Source organism: Loxodonta africana, chromosome 6 (genome assembly GCF_030014295.1).
Source record: "Loxodonta africana isolate mLoxAfr1 chromosome 6, mLoxAfr1.hap2, whole genome shotgun sequence".
Lineage (NCBI taxonomy): Eukaryota > Metazoa > Chordata > Mammalia > Proboscidea > Elephantidae > Loxodonta > Loxodonta africana.
In genome coordinates, this window is record NC_087347.1 from 120,284,591 (window position 1) to 120,309,379 (window position 24,789).

The 24,789-nt window shown below is 35.3% G+C and overlaps 1 protein-coding gene across 1 annotated transcript in view; it reads left to right on the forward strand.

The window, feature by feature from the left end:
* DPP10 (dipeptidyl peptidase like 10) overlaps positions 1-24,789 on the forward strand; it is an 833,411-nt gene that overhangs the window by 645,484 nt on the left and 163,138 nt on the right. The window contains exons 6-7 of the mRNA XM_003405871.3: positions 8,082-8,134; positions 8,232-8,313. Of these exons, the coding sequence (XP_003405919.2) occupies positions 8,082-8,134; positions 8,232-8,313 (135 nt within the window). The remainder of the gene's footprint in view (positions 1-8,081; positions 8,135-8,231; positions 8,314-24,789) is intronic.

Here is a 24,789-nt window from a genome sequence, read left to right on the forward strand (position 1 = left end):
AGTAATAGTCATGTTAGTTCAGGCCACATGCTTGCCCAACTGAATATACATAGAACAGTTGAAAGGCAATCCTTAGGTAGAGTTTCTTGCCATCAAGACCTTACAAATAGAGGTCACAGGGCATTTTATGGTGAAAATCAGTAAGGCATAAGTGTACTACGGCAGAAAACAACTTTCCAATGTTACTGTTGCGCCATTGCGCTGTAAAGTTGTTTCTAGAGTCGGGTTCCCTTTTGAAAAATCTTTTTCATTAGCTTGGTATTCAGATACTTTTTCATAAGAAACTGAAAAAGAGCACATTGATCTTTATTGATGTTTACTTGCATTTTCATTCAAGATTCATTATTCTCAAAGATTTTTGCTCAGGCCCCTCTCCTTGCCAGAGTTACTTCAACCCCTCCAGTCACCTCCCATTCTCTAAAAGAGAGGCTGGGATTTTACTTGAACAAGTCATCACCAAGAAACTGAGGCAAAATAAGTTATGTCACTTACCCAGAGTTACACAGCGAATGGTGAGTCATACACACAATCTACATTGGCTCATTAACACTTAACCCGTTATCTCCACTCTCACACCACCCTGCAAACTTTGACTAATATGACGATGGAATATACTAATTGAAAATACGAACAATATAAATTCTGTTAATTATCAATAAAAATGTGTTTTAACAAATGACTAAATATTTTTTAAAGAAAATAGACAGTAAATGTTTTCTTCAATAATATTTAATCCTTTGTTCAGCTTGACTAGAACTAAATAAAGAAGTTGACATGTATTTTAGTAGTCAAAATTCGAGAGTGTTTATATATCACAAAAAAGATGAAAATGTACTCGTCTTCTCAAACATTTAAATACATTTTAATGTTTCAGTGTGGTTTTAGTCAGGAAAGGCAAATGAATAAAAAAATGAATAAGGGAATGCATAAGTAGCTGTTGTGTGCCATCGAGTAGATTCTAACTCATAGCAACCCTGTAGGACAGAGAAGCATTTCCTAGACTGTAATTTTTACAGAAGGAGATCACCAGGTCTTATCTCCCACAAAGGTGCTTGGTGGATTTGAGCTGCTTACTTTTCAGTTAGCAGCCAAGCGCTTAACCAGGGCACCTTTGCATAAATAGAAAGAACAAAAATAACCAAGAAATAGTCTAAATTTCTGTAAGGGGTTTAGTATATAACGAGAGTAATATTTAAACAAAGAAAAAAAATAATAATAATTGAACAAATGGTATTGGGCTACTGCCTGGCAATTCGGGAAATAAAAAATAATACTGGATTTATACTTTACACCTTAAACAAAAACAGTTAAAGGTGGATTGAAGAGATTTAAGGATTTTGAAATACTAGAAGAAAATATTGTTTGAAAGTTGATAATGTTGATTTAAAGAAGCCTCTCTCAGTATGCTATTAAGGTGTGAAACCAAAAAGGAAGTAACTATTAGAAATAACCATGTAAAGACTTGAAATTTATCTACAGAAAACACACACAAAATAAAAAATCAAACATTAAATTGGGTAAAATGTTCCATTCATGAAAAAAAAAAAAAAAACTTGTACAATATGTTAAAAGAGCTTTCAGAGATCAACAAGAAAATGAGGAATAACCCCATCAAATAAAGAGAAGACATGGATAGATAAACCACAAATGAAGAAGTACAAAGAGATTAAAAATTATGACAAGGTATTCAAGCTTAAGAATAATCAAACTGCAAATATAAACAATTTTTTTTTCTGCCTTTCAATAATCCAAATCAATACAATGGGTAACATGGGAATAAAAAAAAAGAAAGATACGTGTGTAACACGAGTGCAGGTTTTTTCAACCTCTCTGGGAAATGGTAATGTGAATCAAAATATAAAATGTGTACTTCCTTTAATCCATACATTTTACTTCTAAGAAAATAACCTAAGAATATGCCCAAATATGCAATGAAAATAATCACAGCATTTTATATGTGAAAAATATGAACAATCTAAATACCTATTATTAGGTAAACACTTAAACAAATTATTATACATTTTTGGAAATGATATTCATTATGATTTTTTGAGGAATAAACAAAAAATTACACGACACAGATGAGTCTTAATTACTCATGTGGTTATAGTGTTGTGAAAGTCATTAATACAAAACCTGTATCAGTCATTTTGTGTTATTTTTCTCCCCCTTGATTGTTGTTGTTCGTAGCCATCAAGTCGATCCTGACTCACGGCGACCCCATGTGTGCAGAGTAGAACTGCCCCGTAGATTTTCAAGGCTGTAACCTTTCAGAAGTTTATCACCACGCCTTTGCTAAGAAGTGCCTCTAGTTGGGCTCAAACCACCAACCCTTCTGCTAGTAGTCGAATGCTGAACTGTTTGCACCATGGGGTTGATAGGTCTTTTTTTAATTAGCAAGTTTATTTTTAAATGTTCTTATAATTTTGGCGTAAATACAGCTTAACAAAGCAACACCTAAACTTTATCAGCTTTATGAGATTTTTGTATGTAGTTTTTGAGTTGGACTCCTTGAGTATGTTTCCAAGTCTGCCACTTACCATAATGGTAATATAATCGAAGACTCCTTCACTACATTGTGTTATATTAAAACAATGCTTGCATTTTTTCCTCCTTTATTGTAGTAGAAAGGACATGGATTTTGGCAGCAAAACACCTTGGTTCCAATGCTGGATGTATTAGTAGAGTGTCCTTGATGGATAATAATATGTTACAAGCCTACAGTGAGCATTATGATAAACACATGAAAGTAGATTAAAGTACTGATAAATATTTATTATGTCTTTCATTCCCTCACTAATTATTTTCCCTTTCACTCAATTTTTATTCTTCACAATGTTCACAAGCCTTTTTTTTTTTGCTTGTTTTTGCAGTGTTGAAAAAGATTTTGTAGCACTTCAGCTTGTCATTTTGTGAATTGTATTTACTACACTTGAGTTTTCCTACCTGATTGTCACAGTTCTAAACTGCATAGTAAAGGTAGGAGTCTTCCAAACCAAAGCCTCACTTAATCATCTTAAGAGGTAGAGCAAAATTGACATCATTGTACCATTTACTTCCAGGAGAAGCAGATCTCCTTTTGCCTATATTGTTATTTCCATCACTGGCATTCTTTCATAAATGCTACTTACTCAGAGAATTGCTTCCCCACAGTTCGGTTTTTGTAACTGTTTGATTCATTGGCAAATCCGTAGTCCTATTTTAAATATTCCCCAGGCCATGAAAATGAATGCTATTTATACCAGTTCAGCAATTTAACTACCGTGCAGAGAAAGCTTTGTCACCCAGAGACATAAACCTCTGGTTCAAGCATAAATTACTGGAGTATCTTGTTCTTTTTCCTTGTAAGTGTAACTCTTCTGGACATGAATCTCCATAGATGTCTTAGTTAATAACAGATATTACAAGAAAAAAAAATGTGTGTGAAAATCAGCTGAAGAGAAAGGGATTTACATTTTTAATCTGATATATTAGATCATTTTTCCAAAATGAAATCTCTCTTAGCTATGGTAATCATAATTAATTTCGGCCTACCACTGTTAATAAATCTTTGAAAGGTAGCTTAATAGATCTTTCAGAAATGAATCTTTCACGAAGCTGGAGTTGCACTTCACGTACGGTTCCCTGAAAGAGAGTGTGCAGCGAGATTAAGTCATAAAGTGGGTACCATTAGAGAGATCTGTGCTCACCTGGTGGCTTGGTTTCTTAAACTTTCCATGCTTTCAAAAATTGTCCGGTAAATTACAAATTCTAGTACCTCTTAAAGTTGATTTAAAGATTAAATGATGGAATATATGTAAAGCACTCAGCAGAGTCTGGTATGTAGCAAATTTTCAATTCGAGAGTTATTTTTCTACGTAGGACTGTTTAAGTTTTGTACACTAGCTGCCTTGTTCTCAATTTATATCGATCCCTTCACTGCCAGAGTCAGCTATGATCTTCTCTATGTTGTGTTCTTGAAACCAAAAAGATGAATCACTTCTTGGAAAGCCTGTGGGCTTATAATTGGCAAGATTTAATTTATGCATGAGTTGTAACAGAATGCTCTGTACTAATGTAATTTTTCTTAACCTTGTAACCTCGGCTGGATTATAGACTTTTCGAGGACAGGGATCATGTATTTCATGGTCTTTTATTTGGCAAAATACCTAACTTATTAGCTGGCATATGATTAATGTGCAATAAATGCATATAAACTGACTGAAAACATGTGGGAATAAAGAAATATTATCAGTTTAACAGACAATTGTTCAAAGAGCATGAATGCCACCCTTCTGCATACTTTTATAATTTTCTTGTGTTCAGGTCCTGGCAGGACTTAAATATGCCTGCTGTCCTCCCTCCCCCAAATGATATCTCATGCTATGTCTAACGTTACTGGTATTAGGATACAATTCTCAGAATCAACTTCTTCTTGGGTTTCCCAGGTAATGTAGAGATAATGGGGTCCAGACTGGGTGGCAGGATTTTAAGATGCTGTTTGGATATCCTTACGCCTTTAGCATCACGGGGTTTATGGTTGGACATCTCAAGACATGCTTCCAGGAGTAAGCTTTGGTCAAGGTTTTTGCACATTATACCTTAATTCAGTTCCACCTCTACTTCCATTGCCATACTTATTCATAATCCGTAACAAGCATGGCACATTATTTGCAGAGGTAGAAAGAATATAGTCTCAAATGCAGCTCTGGCTTGAAATGTGTTTGTACTCAAGGATCTCAACGTACGCCCACTTTGGCTTTCAATATGCACTAGCCAAATATCGTAAGAAAAAGGAATACCCTTCCTAACCTTAAGTGACTCCACTCTGACTGCCTCATCTTAAAACTAGACTTACCTAGCCCAGATAGACAAGGAGATTAAGATAGAAGAAAATGAGAAGTGTTAAGAAAAAATAGAAATGCTATCCATGTGGGGTGGGGAGACAGACTGCGATGCAGAATAATGCAGACTGAATTTAGATCAGTGTGCGTTAATATAGATGTCCAGGAAAGGTAAACCTAATTGTTATTGAGGATCCTCTTTTTAAAATCTCTCCAACGCTATACACGATTCAAGATCTGTTTCAGCCCCCTCTATACTCTTTCTATTAGGTTGTAGACAAGAATATTATTTCAATTATGAGATGTTACAAAACATGAAATATCTGGGATCCGCTCATAGTACACACACATCCACACACACACATCAAAAGACAAGGATTTTAGAGGAAAGCATTTTATCCTCAGGCTAGGTTCTAATTATCTGTAGAAGGCAAACTGCTGGCTTTGTAGTTACATAGCTGTCAATAGATGAAGCCGAAAGCCCTGTAACTTGTTACTTTAACCTGTTATGAGTTTGCAGACAAGTCACTATTAACTTCTTTATTGCGGTCTTCCACCTTGGCACACCAGCAGAGAGAAACAAATACTGTATCAGGCTAAAAACTCATAAAGCTGAGAGTTGACTGTATACCCTCCTCTCCAATGCAACCACCTGGTAGACATCTAAGTTCTTTCGGTTCATGTTTTGAGAAGAGGATGCAACCTCTATCACAAATATAGAGTAGAAAGACACCAGCTCTATCTGGCTCTGTCTCAGTGGTTGTTTTGGTGGCCCACCTTGCCCAAAACACTAATGCATGGTAACTCTTTCTTTCAAGATGGATGTGAGCCTAGAATTCAAGTACAGTGTGTGAGGTGATTAATAAATGGAATGGATAGTCTCCTTTTACCCATAAAATCACTGACATATCTGTTTTGAGTTTCAAGGTTTCACCTGGATGTTTGCTTTGGTGACAACTTTCTGGGACAGAAAGTATGTTTTCAGAGGTGGTCACATTTCTTGTCCCATTGTCAGCTACATAGGTTCAAGATGCAAAATTTGTTTGAAGTCAAATATGGAATTTAAGTATACACGTGGGTGCCAAAACAGACACCAGGAAAACATTATTTTTGCTTTCACGACTCTATACTAAAGGCAATCTCAGCTTTAATAGTTATTCCAAAGGAATGAGAGATTGATGCTTCATTGTAAAATACAATATTGTAACAAATGGGGGGAGCAATTGCAAATGCAATGCAAAGAGAGAACTCTAACATTGTTTTATCAAATATGTGTCCAGTCCTGTTTAATTGAAGCTATTATCGTAGCTTTGATAAATATCAATTTGACTTCTAGGGAGTTTTAATTAACGGTGTTAATAATGTTTATTTGACGTGAATCCATTACAGAAAAAAAAAACTTTTAAAGTCATTGAAATTGAAAAAATGAAAGTATCAATATAAGTTCCATAAATCTTAGAACTAATAATATAACAATATAGCTAGGTAGAGAAAAATTTGCCTCACTAGCTTCACACAGCTTAGAGAAAAATAATTTTCACTGAATCTCTTTCCCTAACCCATGTTTTGCAATTTTCCTCATTTCCTGTCTATTCCACTGTTTCATCATCTCTAGTTAGTAAGGACAGAACTACAGAGATATCTTTGTATTATCCCTTATGGTCCCTGTGAGATGGATGCTGGGAAAAAAAATTTGCCACTGAGTCCATTTCAACGCATGGCAATCCCCTGTGTTTCAGTGTAGAATTGTGCTCCATAGGGTTTTCAACAGCTATAATCTTTTGAAGGGAGCCCTGGTGGCACTTGATTCAGTGCTCAGCTGCTAACTGTAAGGTCAGTGGTTCAAACCCACTAGCCGCTCAGAGGGGGAAAGATCTGGCAGTCTGCTTCTGTAAAGATTGTTGTTGTTAGGTGCCATCTCGTCAGTTCCGACTCATAGCAACCCTATGTACAACAGAAAAGGCTACAGCCTTGGAAACCCTAGGGGGAAGTTCTACTGTTTCCTACAGGGTTGTTATGAGTCAGAATCAACTGGAAGGCAATGGGTTAATCTTTTGAAAAGTTTCTGGGTGGTGCAGTTTGCGCTAGCCTGCGAATCTAAAGGTTGGTGGTTCAAGCCCGCGCAGCAGCCCCATGGAAAAGAAGTCCTACTGATCTGCTTCTGTAAATATGACAGTCAAGATAACCCAATGGAACAGTCTACTCTGTCAAACATGGCGTAGCCAAGCACTGGAATTGAATCAACAACGTTTGTTTAATCTTTCAAAAGTAGATTGCTAGGTCTTTCTTCCAAGGCTCCTCTGGGGGGGATTCAAAACACCAACCCCTTGGTAGGCAGCTGAGCATTTAACTGTTTGAACCACCCGGGGGTGAGTGCTACAACCTCTCAGAAAATTTGGCTTTACAAAGAAGCAGAGTTCTTTGTAAGACGGCACTAAAATCTGTTAAAGATCGCGTACATTTCCATTATGATGACTTGTAGGATGTTGACCTCTGGTCTCCACCAAAAAAAATGTGACTTTATGAGTATGGAATTATTACTCTGTGGATATTGATTATTTTCTGTAAACACTATACTGTATTAGATAAAGTGGTAGATGCAAAGGTAATGCACACCTGGACCTAACAGTATTCCAATGGGAAAAGAAGACTTAAAATGCTTATATAGGTTCCAATGGGAAAAAAGACTTAAAATGCTTATATAGGTCACCTGAGTGAGTCATGTATTAAATGTCATACAATAAAGTGTCAAAGAGATGACTTTTAACTGGGGGAATCAGTGTGCAATTACTTGACTTAGGGTAGGATATCCAAGAAAAAAAAGCAGAAAAGGTTCATGGTATACAAGAGGAATTCATCTAATTTGATTGAAGTGGAGACTGGATACAGGGAAGTCGTGGTAGATAAGTGTGGCAAAGCTTGTAGAAGACAAACATCAAAATCCTTTAATATCAGAATATCAATTTAAACTTTATAGACAATGGGGAGCCACTAAAAATATTGAACAAGCAAATGATATAATCACAGTTATACTAAGTATGGAGTGGATTGAATAAGGGATGAGATTGATGGTAGAGAGAAGAATTAGAAGTATGTAGTAAGGCATAGAGGAAGTGAGAAACTCCTGAACTGGGATATTTACATATTTTGATTCCTCCCTAACATCAATTATTGGATTTTAGCAAGAACATATACACACATTAACATGGGACCTTTATTTTAAACTAAGAAGAATAACTTTTTTTTTCTTTTTTTCAGATTTTTCATTATTCGTATACTGCTTCATATGTGATTTACAACATACACACTAGGTAAGTTCTTTGACTTTCTGGGTTTCATGAACGATTCTCCAACTTAATGGTGTAGATGTCAATTCATTCATGTAAAATATTTACATTTTTTTTTAAGGGAAGTTTGGGAGTTAAATCCACCAGAAGTAGAGGACTCTGTCTTGCAGTATGCAGCCTGGGGTGTCCAAGGGCAGCAGCTGGTAAGCACAGGACTTACCATACACCAAGTAATGGGAGCCATGGCCCTATGAAAAATATTGTCCTTGTAAAAATGCTGTGTCATACTTGATGTTTTTCAAAGCACCTTTTGTATCTTATATTTAGTTTTCTCATTTAAGACTATATCAAATGATACTAGTATTATTTTATAATTTACTTAGAGAGTTTATAGAGTAATATATGGTAAAACTGCTAGTTAATAATGAAACCTACAATAGAACTCAATAATACTAGGGCCTCGTAAAATTTTTATTATACAATATTGTCAATTTTCCTGCAAAACTCAAAAAAAAAAGTTATTTATTCTTAAACCTGTTTTTAAGTCAAACATTTAACACAGAAGTCCACACCTGCAATATTCATTCAAAGAGGATTTGTATTGTGTTGAAATTATATCAAAAAGATAATTTAGCAGTTTAAGGAATACTATAAATATTCCTGTCCACGTCTCATGGTATTCATGTAAAGGACTTTCTAAAGAGAATAATGCCCGGAAAATGGTGTTACCTGGCTATATGGAATGTGTATGCTCAAATGTACTAAAACTCATTGCCATCAAGTCAGTTCTGACTCATAGTGACCCTATAGGGCAGAGTACAACTGCCACATAGGATTTCCAAGGAGTGGCTGGTGGATTGAACTGCCGACCTTTTAGGTAGCAGCGGAGTTCTTAACCACTGTGCCACCTTGGCACTGCTAAATTGATTACTAGAGTGTTTGTTATGTTTAAACTTTTACCAGCAACTATGTGATAGTTCCTTTTGTTCCATGTTCTCACCAATACCTAGGTTTCCAGACTGAAATTGTTCCTCACCTTATGGGTATAAAAAGGTAGTTCATTGCAACTTATTAACATTTCCTACTGCCTTGATTTCTAATGAATTTAAGCAGCTTTCATATATTTACTGGATATTTATATTCTCTCCTATATGAAATACATATTGGTATCTTTTGCCCATTTTTCTTCATGTTTTATCCTTTTTTTAATTAAAAAAGAATTCTTCGCATATTTCAGATGGTGATACTTTGTCAAGTCTATCGTTGCCCAGCTTTTGGCTTGACTTTTTGCTGTTGTTTTATTTCTGTTTCATGCAATCAGGAAGACAGACATAACGAATTTCAGAATTGGCTTTTATGTTACATAGTCAGAGTTGGTATTTGGACTGTTATTACTCTGAATCTGTAGGTCAATTTTGGGATATTAACATTTTAGTGATATTAAATCTTCATATCCAAAACATTTTATGTATCTTCAGTTATTTGGGACTTCTTTAATATCTTTCCATGAAATCTCATAATTTTATACCTAAAGATCTTGCATTTCATAATTTTGGATGTTATTTTAAATGCTGTCAGTTTTTGTCTTTGTTTTTTTTTTTTTTTTTTCCTTTTTCTCCGTTACTGGTACATAGAAATGATATAATTAAGATATGTTACTGACTTTGTGTACATCAACTTTTTAAGCTCACTTATCAATTCCTAATTATTTTTACATAGACTAATTGTAACTAATGGTTACCTTTTCCATTTGAATTTTTATTTCTTTTTTTAAGTTTTACTGAAGTACCTATCATCTAGCATGTGTAGGTATGCTGTTTGTTTATGGGAACATCTTTAAAAAATTGATTCTAATATTGATATAGGATTATTATGTGTTACATTTACTTTTGAATTTGTTTTGCTAATTTATACATTTCTAGAAATCTATCTCACCTAGGTTTCTAATTTTTAGTATCATACTTTTATAATATTCTCTTATCATATTAATATCTACATTTATTGTTATATATCTTCTTTCCTAGCATAAATTATAAGTACATTCTTTTTTCCTGATCAAACTTGGTTGGGATTCATAAATGTTATATTTGTCTTGTCAAGAGTCAAATGTTAAATTTATTTGACCCTCTCTGAAAAAAAAAAAAATTTTTTTTTTTATTATAACGCTGTTTTTTTATTTCATTGTTTCTTGTTTTAAAATTTTCTCTTAAGTTTCTTAATTTCTTTCTTCTACTTTGTATGGATTTGTTCTGATGTGGCTTATTCTAACTTCTTAAAAGGAATGCCTCGTTAACTTTCAGTGTGTCTTTTTTTCTTCTCTAATGTAAGCACTGGAGACTCTCTAAATTGGCTTAATTTTTTTTTTTCTCTATGTGGTTTTTTAGTATTGCATTTATTACTATTTAATTTGATTGTTTTCCAGTTTCTATTGTGATATCTTATTTCAGGCGGGTTATTTTGGAGTTTGTTTTTTAAATTTACAAAAATGTGGAACTGATTTGAAACTAATTAGCTATCAGCAATGGGTCTTTGTAATAGTGATGTTTTGATATTAATGAGATTTGCTTTATGGCTTAGTATTAGTTTTTATAAATGTTTCCATTATTGGAAAATGTTATGCATTCTCCATGCAATAGGTACAGTTTTGATATATTCCTATCAGATCAATCTTAATAATTATGTTACTTTAGACTTAAATTTAAGGATGGTGGTTATATAATTTTTTTTTTCATTTAGAATTCTGTCAATTTTACATTATATAGTTTGAAATTGCTTCTGATGGTGAATCTCAGTGAAATGAAACTCTTGACAATTTTGTGAATATCTATCTTATTTTCCATTAATAACCTTGATTGGCCAACCTTATTATGTCTAATCTTTAACAAAGGATAAAATCCTGTAGTTTTTTTTTTTTTAATTAGAATTGCTGCTTCAACAACAGCTGAGTGGGTTGAGATGATTATTTCCAATGAACCTCCATTCCTCATCTATGAAGTAGAAATATCTATACCATCATATCATTTTAATAATTCTTTGGAATAATATAAATGTATTTCCTAATAAGTTGTCTGGCATAAGCTAGATATAGTTCTGTAATTACTATTGCTGAAATTAATATTTTGGTTTAGTTGTTTTGTTTTTTAATCAAAGAAAAGTTTTCAAAAGCAAATTGGTTTGTGGAGAAATAATACTAGATATTCCACAATTCAAGAAGGATGTAGAATAACATACTGATAATAAATGATACTTCTTGTCAGTGGAAAAAGTTTGAGACCAGGGAATGTTTTAGGAGTAAATAGAACTGAAATATGGTCTCTAACAGTCATTGGTCATGTGACCTTGGACAAGTCATTTCACTTGGCATCTCACCTCATACTCATCACCAGTAAAATGTAAACATTTGACTCTTTTTGGGACTTATTTATATCAAATATTGTTCTAATTTTTAAAAACTGAGATTATTTAAAAATTTCTATTTTCAAAATGATTGGGAACAAGGAAGAGGAAATACATGGAAGGTTGAAAAAGAATTAAGGAGTATTAGGCATGATAGATTTTCTTTATTTTATTTATAGTTTTTCACCCAAACAGTGCAATAGATTAGTGTTTTGGGGTATAAAAAACATTTTTTCCATTCAAAAACAATGTCATTTTGTCTTGGTAGACATGTTCTTAAACATGCAAACTAAGTGGTAAATGTAATATTAAAAGAACAGCTACTTATAATATAGAAAATAAGCAACAATAAAATAAATTATGTCATTCCTGCTCTTTAATTTTCCAACATACCTAATATTGTTTTATGGACTCAGTCAAAAAGAACATCAAAAAAACTAAGCTTCACTCTAAAATATCGAGAGCAAAGCACACAGAGTTGCCAGACATTAGACTTGACCCTGCTTAAGGATCTTTATAGTTTGTTTTACAAAAAGAAGTCCCACATTGTTCTCTGTGTCCACTGTCGTGTTCATGCTAAATGGTTGAGAAGTTGAATGAATAGCTATGAGAAAAATAAACCAATGATTTAAAATGATAAATTAATGTAATTGTCCAGGTACTGTAGACAGTATGTTTGTCTTTATCAACTGGATGCTGAGAGAAATTTCAAAACAAGGCATTTAATCTTCCTTTTTTTTTTTTATAGAACTGGCTCTAGGTCTTATGATGTTCTTGTAGAGTGGCAGCTAAGCTGCATGGGGTGTATTAGATGTAAAAATGCCAGGTTGGATTTGACGTGGAGAAGAGTACGTGATCCATGTATTCATAGACAGGTGATGAGTGAGCACCAAAAAGCAGGCAGTTGCTATAGTCCTACCTGCTTCACTCTGATGCTGTGAATAGTAGAGCCGGTCCACTACCACTGGGCCAGACACAAATTCAGAACAAACAAAATCCCCAAACGCAGAAACCCCAGGTAATTTCACAGGCGTGTTACTGGACAGTCTTTGAAAAATCTTTAAAATTTGATTGATTTTTAATGACACTCTTATCCTCTAAGCCCGAGAGGAGCCCACACTCAGGCCAAAATGGTAACAGTTTGATTTCACTCAAGGAAGTGTAGTATTAATTGTATGCATTTTCTGTAATGATTTCTAGTTGTTAGTGATTCATTATTCTTTAATAGATTTAAGAAAAATATTATAAAGATCAGAGATCCTCTCATAGGAGCCAAATTGCAGGTATTTGAATCTTGGGTCCACTACTTACTAGCCATTAACATTGACAACATTACTTAATACCTATGTGGGTGTCTTAGTTTCCTCATCTGTAAAATGGGATAAAAACAGTACTTTACTAATAGGGGTTTTCTATTGTTTAAAGTATTAATATAGATATAAAGCACTTTGAATAGTGCCTGGCATATAAGTATTTTGTAGATGTTAATTTTTATAATTATTCAAAAAAAAAAAGATTAAAATATCACTTTGTTACTTGAACTGTACCTTTTTTGGTAACTTTAGTTTTACTCCTTTTATGAAGAATTAAACTTGGTAGCGCAGTGGTTAAAAGGTAGGGCTGCTAACCAAAAGGTCAGCAGTTTGACTCCATGCGCTGCTCTTTGGAAACCCTATGGGGCAGTTCTACTCTGCTCTATCGGGTCACTATGAGTCAGAATCAACTCAAAGGCAATGGGTTTTAAGCCTAACTTATTTGTAATGGCATTTTCGATGTCCTTTGGGAAAATTTTGGGAAGAGTAAATGTTTTTCAAGGTTATCTTTTGTGTGTGTGTAAATATAAAGTAGAGGACATAGCTCTACAAATGTCTAATGGCCCATTTCATGTGAGTATAACAGGCTTTGTCAATATTTGAAGCTATCAGCAAACTCAGCAATGTGATTTTATTAGAGATGAGTCATTATAATACTTTAGTTTTCCATAAAGTGAATTAAGGAGTCCTGCAGTGTTTATAAACTAAGGACTATTAAATTTTCAACCTTAATTTTCAGTTTCTAATTTTATTTGCTGTAAAAGAATTCCCTGGCTATGGAGAAGAGAGGTAAGAGATTCATATAATTTAGAGATGCAGAGGACCTGAGTTAGAACTCAAAGGATGGAAGGAAAATTTTCAGTTGCTCTATGTTTGGGTTAAGGGATTCTGGATGTGGCAAACTTTGTGTAAAAAAGACCCTGAAGTAATAATGCATGCACTATTCAGAGAAGGTGGAGAGTAGACCACTTTAGCTTAGTGTATGTTTCACAAAAAGAAATATTTAAGTGGGTCCTAAAACAGGAAAAATATGTTCAATTGAACAGGCTTCTGGTTTAAGAGGGTATCTTCTTTTCTTTTTTAAGAATACTTTGTCTTGTAAAAGTTAAAATAACTGATTGTGGAACATTTTGAAAATTCATAATTATCAAAAAAATAAAGTCATCAGTACTTCCATATCCAGGATTTGAAGGATTTTGAAAACCAAGACTTTGAGTTTGAAAAGAAAAACATTCTACTGAATAGAACATGGTATCTGGACTCAGAAAAACTTCAGCTCAAGCCCAGCTTTTTTTTTGCTTTGTAACTAAGTAGAAGTTGATAGCTCAAGCTTAGCTTACTCATATTTAAATAGAAGATAATCATAATGACTTCTCAGTTTTGTTTCAGGTTGGAGGTTAAATGACATAGTAAGCACTCAATAAAAAAAAAAAAAAGCTCTTATTTTGAACCCCATCTGTCCTTCCCTCTAACAGCTGGCTTAATTCAGAGCATCAACAACTTTTATGTAAATATTTTAGTAGCTGAATTTCTAATATCCTTTCTCCAAAACTAGCGACTCTAAGCCAGCTAACAGCTGCAGAGATATGTGTTAAAAAAAATTCGTATCCATAACAGGCTCCCAGGAGGTTACAAAACGTCACTGAAGTGACATACAATGTCACTGAAATGACACATGAGGTGTGAGGAATGTGACACATCGTCTGGCTCCTGCCACACTGTTGCAGAAGCACAGAGTGTCTCTACCTGAACCAAACTCTTCCTATTTTCTAGATGATGCCACACTGCTCCTTGATGTCTCCAAGTCATTCTCCTTTGCATACCTTGTCAATTGTATTTTTTTGTGCTGAACTCTTTGTCAAAAACTTTCATTGCTCTTCTCTGATAACACTTTTCTGACCCTTACTCAGTTGTAAGTGAAGCACTTGCTTCTCAGGATTCTAACATCTGTCTATTTTTCACTCAAATTATTTAAAATTTTTGTATTATTTACTTTGGTATTCTCCACCACTGGCCTACGATCATTTCCAGAGCAGGTAGAATACAGAATATGCTAAACATCTCTTTCATTTCCTGTTTCCTCTTCTCAATTTCCTCCCACTCCCTCTCCATTCTCTTCTCCCTCTTTTCCATAGAAAGTTCTGAGACGACACAATGTGAAAAAGTCATGTATAAAAAGACAAGGCTGGTGGAAGAGTTTTAGAGAGGCTGTAGTAATCAAGTCTAGAAGAAGGAGTCTAGGTTTAAAGGCTATTTATGTGTAGGTAGTCCCTGACTTATAACCTATTTGAGCTAGGCAAACCACATTTTTTTTCTTACATTTTATAATTAGTAATATGTACTACATACAATGTAGCAAAACATAATTTGCTGATTTTCTCATTTTCATGCCAACCCTCAGAAACAAATAAAGATCGGGTTATAAAGATAATAATAAACTAGATGGTCCCCAGCTACAATCAATGACTGCCCTGACAGCGAACGCAACAGAGAATCCCTGACAGAGCAGGAGAACAGTGGGATGGGGACCTCAAATTCTCATGAAAAGACCAGGCTTAATGGTCTGACTGAGACTAGAAGGACCCGGAGTCATGGTCTCCAGACCTTCTGTTAGCCCAAGACTGGAACCATCCCCAAAGCCAACACTTCAGACAGAGATTGGACAGGAATATAAGAAAGAAAATGATACTGGTGAGGAGTGAGCTTCTTGGCTCTAGTAGACACATGAGACTCTGTGGGCAACTCCTGTCTAGAGGGCATAGGAGAAGGCAGAGGGGGACAGGAGCTGGCTGAATGGACACGGGGAATACAGGGTAGAGAGGAGAGGAGTATGCTATCTCATTAGGGTAAGAGCAGCTAGGAGTATATAGCAAGGTGTATATAAGTTTTTGTGTGTGTGTGTGTGAGAGAGACTGACTTGATTTGCAAACTTTCACTTAAAGCACAATTTTTAAAAAAAGATACTGATAAATGTAAATGGACTAAATGCACCAATAAAGAGACAGAGAGTGGCAGAATGGATTAAAAAAAGACATGATCCTTGTATATGCTGCATACAAGAGACACACCTTAGACTTAAAGACACAAATAAACTAAAACTCAAAGGATAAAACAAAAAAAGTCAAGGAAACAACAATCAAAAAAGAGCAGGAGTGGCAATATTAATTTCTGACAAAATAGAATTTAAAGCAAAATCCACCACAAAGGATAAGGAAGGACACTATATAATGACTAAAGGGTCAATATAACAGTAGGATATAACCATAATAAATATTTACACAGCAAACTACAGGGCTCCAAAATACATAAAACAAACTCTAACAACATTGAAAAGAGAGATAGACAGCTCCACAATAATAGTAGGAGGCTTCAACATACCACTTGAGGTGAAGGGTAGAATGTTCAGAAAGAAACTCAGTAAAGACATGGAAGATCTAAATGCCAAAATCAACAAACTTGACCTCACCAACATACACAGAACATTCCACCCAACGGCAGTCAAGTATACTTTCTTTTCCAATGCACATGGATCATTCTCCAAAACAGGCCACATATTAGGTCATAACAGAATCCAAAACATCAAAATATTACAAAGCATCTTTTTCTGACCATAAAGCCATAAAAGTAGAAATCAATAACAGAAAAGAAAGAAAGAAAAAAAAAAAAAAATCAAGCACATGGAAACTGAAAAATACCTTCCTCAAAAACTACTGGGTTATAGAAGAAATTAAGGATCGAATAAAAAAGTTCATAGATTCAAATGAGAATGAAAACACTACCTACTAGAATCTTTGGAACACAGCAAAAGCAGTGCTCAGAGGTCAATTTATAGCAATAAATGCACACATCCAAAAAGAAGAAGAGGCCCAAATCAAAGAATTATCCTTACAACTTGAACAAATAGAGAGCAGCAAAAGAAGCCCTCAGGCACCAGAAGAAAGCAAATAATAAAAATTAGACCAGAATTAAATGAAATAGAGGACAGAAAAACAATTGGATGAGTTAACAAGACAAAAAGCTGGTTCTTTGAAAAGATAAAAAATCAATAAACCATTGGCCAAACTGACAAAAGAAAAACAGGAAAGGAAGCAAATAACCCCAAAAAGAAATGAGACCAGCAATATCACAACAGACCCAACTGAAATTAACAGAATCATATCAGATTACTATGAAAAATTATACTATAACAAGTTTGAAAACCTAGAGTAAATGGACAGATTTCTAGAAACACACTACCTACTTAAACTAATAAAAACAGAAGTAGAATAAATAAATAAACCTAAAACAAAAGAAGAGATTGAAAACGTAATTAAAAAAACTCCTGGCCCTGACAGATTCACTGGAGAATTCTACCAAACCTTCGGAGAAGAGTTAACACCACTACTACTAAAGGTGTTTCACAGCATAGGAAAGAATGGAATACTTCCAAACTCATTAGATGATGCCAGCATAACCCTGATACCAAAACCAGGAAAAGACAGGAAAAAAAAAATTAAAAAAAGAAAATTTTACACCAATATCCCTCATGAACATAGAAGCAGAAATCCACAACAAAATTCTAGCCAATAGAATTCGACAATATATCAAAAGAAAAAAAAAAAAAATCACCGTGACCAAGTGGGATTCATATCAGGTATGCAGGGATGGTTTAACGTTAGAAAAACAATCATTGTAATACATCGCATAAATAAAACAAAAGACAAGAGCCACATGGTCTTATCAATAGATGCAGAAAAGACATTTGAAAAGTCCAACACCCATTCATGATAAAAACTCTCAGCAAAATAGGAACTGAAGGAAAATTCCTCAACATAATAAAGGTCATTTATACAAAGCCAACAGCCAACATCATCCTAAATGGAGAGAGTCTGAAAGCATTCGCCTTGAGAACTGTAGCCAGACAAGGATGCCCTTTCTCACTACTCTTATTCAGCATTGTGTTGGAGGTCCTAGACAGAGCAATTAGGCTAGAAAAAGAAATAAAGGGCATCCAAATTGGTAAGGAAAAAGCAAAAGTATCTCTATTTGCAGACTATATGATCTTATACACAGAAAACCCTAAGGAATGAACAAGAAAACTATCGGAACTAATAAAAGCATTCATCAAAGTATTAGGAAACAAGATAAACATACACACATCAGTTGAATTCCTCTACATCAACAAAGAGAACTTCGAAGAGGAAATCACCAAATCAATACTATTTGCAATAGCCTCCAAGAAGAGAAAACAGATAGGAATAAATCTAACCAGAGACATAAAAGACCTATACAAAGAAAACTACAAGACAGTACTGCAAGAAACCCAAAGAGGCCTACATAAGTGGAAAAATATACCTTGCCCATGGATAGGAAGACTCAACATTGTGAACATGTCTATTCTATCCAAAGTGATCTACAGGTACAATGCAATCCCAAACCAAATTCCAGTGGCATTTTTTAATGAGATGGAGAAAAAAATCACCAACTTCATATGGAAAAGGAAGAAGCCCCGGATAAGTAAAGCATTACTGAAGAAGAAGAACAAAGTGGGAAGCCTTGCACTGTCTGATTTTAGTTGTCAAAATAGCCTGATACTGATACAACAGATACATAGACCAATGGAGCAGAACTGGGAATCCAGACATAACTTCATCCACCTATATGGGCAGTTGATGTTTGACAAAGGTCCAAAGTCTGTTAATTGGGGAAAACACAGTCTCTTTAACACATGGTGCTGGCATAATTGGATATCCATCTGCAAAAAATGAGACAAAACCCATACCTCACACCGTGTACAAAAACTAACTCAAAATGGATCAAAGGCCTAAACATAAAATCTAAAACAATAATGATCATGGAGGAAAAAATAGGGACAACTCTAGGAGTCTTAATTCATGGCATATACAGAATACAAAACATTACTAACAATGCACAAAACCAGAAGAGAAACTAGACAACTGCGAGCTCCTAAAAATCAAACACATTCATCAAAAGACTTCATTGAAACAGTAAAAAGACATCTACAGACTGGGAAAAATTTTTTGGCTACAACAAATCCAATCAGCATCTAATCTCTAAAATCTATAAGATAACTGCAAAACCTCAACAATGAAAAGACAAATAACCCAATTAAAAAATGGGCAAAGGATATGAACAGGTACTTCACCAAAGAAGACATTCAGGTGGCTAGCAGATACATGAAGAAATGCTCAGGATCGTTAGCCATTAGAGAAATGCAAATCTAAATTACAATGAGATGCCATCGCACCCCAACAAGGCTAGCATTAATCCAAAAAACACACACAAAATAATGTTGGAGGGGTTGCAGAGAGACTGGAAAACTTATACATTGCTGGTGAGAATATAAAGTGGTACAACCACTTTGGAAATTGATGTGGCATTTCCTTAAAAAGCCAGAAATAAAAGTACCATATGATCCAGCAATCCCATTCCTTGAAACGTATCCCAGAAAAATAAGAGCAGTCACATGAATAGATATGTGCACACCCATGTTCATAGCAGTACTGTTCACAATAGCAAAAAGTTGAAAACAACCTAGGTGCCCATCAATGGACGAATGGATAATCAAAATATGACATATTCACACAATGGAATACTAAGCAATGATAAAGAATAACAGTGAATCCATGAAACATCTCAAAACATGGATGAACCTGGAAGGCATAATGCTGAGGGAAATGAATCAGTCACAAAATTTGAAATATTGTATGAGACCACTATTAAAAGAACTCAAGAAAAGGTTTAAACAGAGAAGAAAACATTCTCTGATGGTTACAAGGATGGGAAGGGAGGGAGAGGGTATTCACTAACTAAACAGTAGACAAGAATTATTTTAGTTGAAGGGAAGAACAACACACAATACAGGGGAAGTCAGCACAACTGGACTAAATCAAAAGCTAAGAAGTTTCCTGAATACAACCAAACACTTCACAGGACAGAGTAGCAGGGGCAGGTTTCTGGGGACTATGGTTTCAGAGGACTTCTAGGTCAGATGGCATAACAAAGTTTATTAAGAAAATGTTCTGCATTCCACCTTGGTGAGTGGAGTCTGGGGTCTTAAAAGTTAGCGAGCAGCCATCTAAGGTGCATGAATTGGCCCCAACCCACCTGGAGCAAAAGACAATGAAAAACACCAAAGACACAAGGAAAATATTAGCTCAGGAGACAGAAAGGGCCACATAAACCAGAGTCTCCATCAGCCCGAGACCAGAAGAACTAGATGGTGCCTGGCTAGCACAATGACTGCCCTGACAGGGAACACAGCAGGCATTCCCTGACGGAGCAGGAGAAAAGCAGGGTGCAGAACTCAAATTCTAGTGAAAAGACCAGACTTAATGGTCTGATTGAGACTGAGGGGACCCTGGAAGACATGGCCCCCACACTCCCTGTTAGCCCAGAAATGAAACCATTCCTGAAGGGAACTCTTCAAAGATTAGACTGGACTCTAAGACATAAAATGATACTCGTGAAGAGAGTGCTTCTTAGCTTCTTAGCTGAAGTAGACACATAAGACTAAATGGGCAGCTCCTGTTTGGAGGCAAGTGGAGAAGGCAGAGGGGGAAAGGAGCTGGTTGACTGGACATGGGAGATACAAGGTAAAGAAGAAGAGTGTGCTGTCACATTATAGGGAGAGCAACTAGGGTCACATAACAATGCATGTACAAATTTTTATATGAGCAACTAACTTGAAGTGTAAACTTTCAGATCAGTGCTTTACTGTAGTGAGTGTGAGGTTTATTCTTAACTTAGCACATTGGTGCAGGAAGACAGCTGGTTGTAAAGCCAGAAATTTTACAGCATTCATCCCTTAGGAGCCTTGATGACACAGTGGTTAAGAGCACAGCTGCTAACCAAAAATCTGGCAATTCAAATCACCAGCAACTCCTTGGAAACCCCATGGGGGAGTTCTACTCTGTCCTATACGGTCGCTATGAGTCGGAATCGACTTGCCATCGACTTTTTTTAAACATCCTCTAGTGTTTGTTATAATGATTCATTTCCAATATAAGTGAATTTTGGACCACTTATGACCTCATTCATCTTTATTAATGGGAATAATTGAAAACAAGCTAACTTTCCATTTTATCTTGAACAAACTCTTTTTTTTTTTAGTTCCAGGAAATAAAAACAGTCTCCTTTGCCACACTCTAGTGCTAGTCACAATTAAGGCCTAGTGGGGCTCACTTCCGATTTGAGATCAGAAAGACCAATATCAAGAAGCTCATCTAATTTCTTTACTCAATATTTGGGCCAGAAATACCTGATAACTCATAACAGAATCACTGTGTTTTTGTGTAAGAAAAAAAGAAAAAAAATTAAAATATCTCTAACATCTTGTATGACAAATTTGCAAGGTATTCCGATACATTTATATTACATATGTTCATATGTGTGTATATATATGTATGTATGTGTGTGTGCATAATGTATGTAATGTGACAGGAAATATATTTTCCTAAAAATAGGTAAAAAAATGCCGTGAGAGGGTACGTGTGTGTATAGAAAACAACAAAGAAAAAAGCAAATGCAATGAAAATGTACAATTTAAAGAAAAATTAATTTGCATTATTGCACAAAAATCACACACACACACACACACACCAAGGAAGCACTCCCATAAACCTCTCAGTTGCTTATTTTTTTAGGATTAGTTAAATGTAACTTTCATGACTGTTTCACCTAAATTTGGAGGCCCTCAAAAGATATAAAATTTAAAAAATGACTTGATCTTCCTTCATACTCACACAATTCATACTGCTTTCTTCCAGCTGTGTTGCCTGTATCATTGTAATCAGAAAACCGAGCAAAGTGAATAATTTTAGCTATACTCCTATTGGCTGGAGCCCTGGTGGTGCAGTGGTTAAGAGCTCAGGCTGCTAACCAAAAGGTCAGCAGTTCATCTGCCATCCACTCCTTGGAAACTCTATGGGGCTGTTCTACTGGGTCACTATGAGTCAGAATTGACTCATGGGCAATGGGTTTTTTTTTTTTTTTTTAATACTTCTATTGCTTTTAGCTGTCCACAGTGGACTTATTGTAAGTCATTTGATAAATATGTGTTGACTTTGCTGACTTCCCTGTACTGTAAACTTTCTGAAGGCAGGAGCTCAAATCCTGTCATCCTCATAGCATGTATAACTCGGTAACAAACCATGGAGGTAGCAGGCATGTGGTTTTTACTGATGATAATAAAAAAGAAGAGGCTCAGGAAAGAATGGTGTAACTTGTGCCAGCATAGAACATGGAAGATATTTAGATGCTGACAGTTTCTAGGTCAGGCCACCTGTGAAGAGTGAGTAGAAATATTGCCAAGCTTATCTCCAGGGAAAAAACAGAGAACAATCAATCCACTGTATGCTATTTGAGGACACCTTTTAACTACACTGTTTGTAGTATTTTATTTTTAATTTTAGAAGATTCAAATTGAAATCAGAACTTTATAATAAAAAGTACCAATATTAGTGATAGAACTTCTGTGCTTTACCAATACCTTTTCGTTTTGGAGGGAGTAGAGTTGGTTTTATTCCTACCTAATGTGTTTCCATTGGTTTATCTGACATGTGTTTTAATATTTCATAGAGGTTATAACTATGTGTTTTTTTAACAAAAAAAAAAACCCAAACGCATTGCCATTGAGTCAGCTCTGACTTCTAGCAACCCTACTATGTGTTAAGAACATGTTATGCATTAGGGGTATAAAAAATACAAACCCTACATTCCAGGGGGCCTCACCCAAAAAAGTGTCTAGAGGTAAAAGTTCCCAGCTCTAGAAATATCTAGAACAGGAACATCCTAACCTACACCTCTCCTCTAGGGAGGTGCCCACTCCAAGGTGATAGGGCAATTTCCTGGAGGAAGTGATATACAAAATGAGTTTTGAGTTAAGATGCAGGGTGAAATTTGGACATTTATATAAAGATAGAGCTCTGGGCTAACATGAGATTATAAAATATGGAAATAAGTGGGATAGACATACAGATTCACCTACTTTAATTCTTTAATTTATATTTTTAATAACAGAATATTAAAACTTAAATGTCAGTCCCAGATATAAGGGGGGGGGGGAATCAAGTAAACCAGACATATAAAACATGGCAGCAGATTTGTATTAGAAAGAAAAATTGTTTCTGGGTTCTACTAAAAGCCCACCATACTTCTCTAAATGGAATTTTAAGCAGTTGTTGAGTTATTCAGAAATTATGAGGTAAATACAACAGCTGTTTCTTTCTTTCCTCTGTTTGTTTTACAGCATAAAAAGCAATTTCTGTGCCACTTCTTGTCTCATGCTGCTCCTAACATGAAATTAAATAGTAAATTGTGAAGTGGGAGGCATAGAGGTTTCAGGATTGTGGGTTTTCTAACCGTACATCTAGTTTGTGTATAATCCGCTGCCGGATAGTTTACACAGTTCTGCTAAGCAAACCATTTGAGTAGAATATCAATGTAGATGGTAATCAGAGTTCCTAAATATTAGGCAGATTTTTTTTTTCATTGCAACTATGGCTGTGCATACCTATTATTCTTCCCTTTGACCCTACAGATTTATCCTACAGTGATGCCAAGTCATATCTGATCAGCAGTCTCAATCAAAACTTAAGAAAAATAAGATTATTGCAGTGTCTATTGTAAGATGCGAAGCATTTCACACAACCCCTGAGGTAAAAAGATCCCAGTTAGGAAGGGTCCGGTATTTTAGTGATTTACTGCGTTTTATTAAATGACATGCAGAGAACTGCCTGAGGGGAACTGTGGCCTGTGTTAATGTCAAGATTCTTTATATTGGAAATAATTCCAGATACCCATTAGAGAAGGTGCAGTACAGGGGCCCTCCCCTTGCTCCCTTCTTAAGAACAACAAGGAAAGTGACAATTTAAAAAGATTATGCCATCTTTTATGAAACTATCCATAGCCTTGCCTAAACTGTAATCTCTAAGGAATATGAAGCAAAAATTCCCCAGAGTGAGGAAGGGATTGAAAGCAAATATCCACCTTAGCAGATTTTGAAGAGCAGAGGAATAGACACAGCCACAACTGTTGCTGATAAATCCAACACTTCTCTTGCAGTAAAAGATAGAATGAATAGCCTGAAAGTAAGTCTGGGTACAGAAAATTGTACAGAACTCTTCAACAGCGCTGGATGCTGGGGTGAGTATATCCAACATTGGAAGGAGCCCTGGTGGCACAGTCGTTAAGTGCTCAGTTGCTAATCAAAAGGTCAGTGGTTCAAATTCACCAGCTGCTCAGTTGAAGAAAGTGTGGCAGTCTGCTTCCTTAAAGATTACAGCCTCGGAAGAAACCCTATTGAACAATTCTACCCTGTCCTATAGGGTTGCTATGAGTTGGAATCAACTCGAAGGCAATAACTGGTCTTTTTTTGTTTTTTATATGCAACATTTGGACTGAGTACCATTCCACTCTGCTGTACATAGGGTCAGCATTAGTTGGAACAGACTGAACGGCATCTGTCTACCTACCTACCTACCTACCTACCTACCTATCTATCCCCAACAATTACAGAACACATGGTATTTTCACATGCACATGTTTGGCCATGAAACAAGTCTCAATAAATGTAACTGGATTTAAATAATACATAGTAGGTTCTCTGATCACAATGGAATTAAATTAAAAATCAGTAACAATAATATACCTAAAACCAGTCCATGTTGAAAATTATGTCACAATTTTAACTAGCCTGTGGATCAATGATAGAATCACTAGGAAAATTAGAAAATGTTTTGAATTAAATGATAATGAGAACTCGACACATTAAGATGCAGCAAAAGCAGTACTTACAAAGAACTTTATAACTTTAAATGTCTATGTTAGGTAAGAAGAACACTTTAAAATTAACAATCTAAGCTTCTCCTTTGAGGAGCTTGAAAAAAGAAGAGTTGTTTTACCTAAAGTAAGTAGAAGGAAGGAAATGATAAAGATATAAGCAGACATTAATGAAATGGAGAACAGATA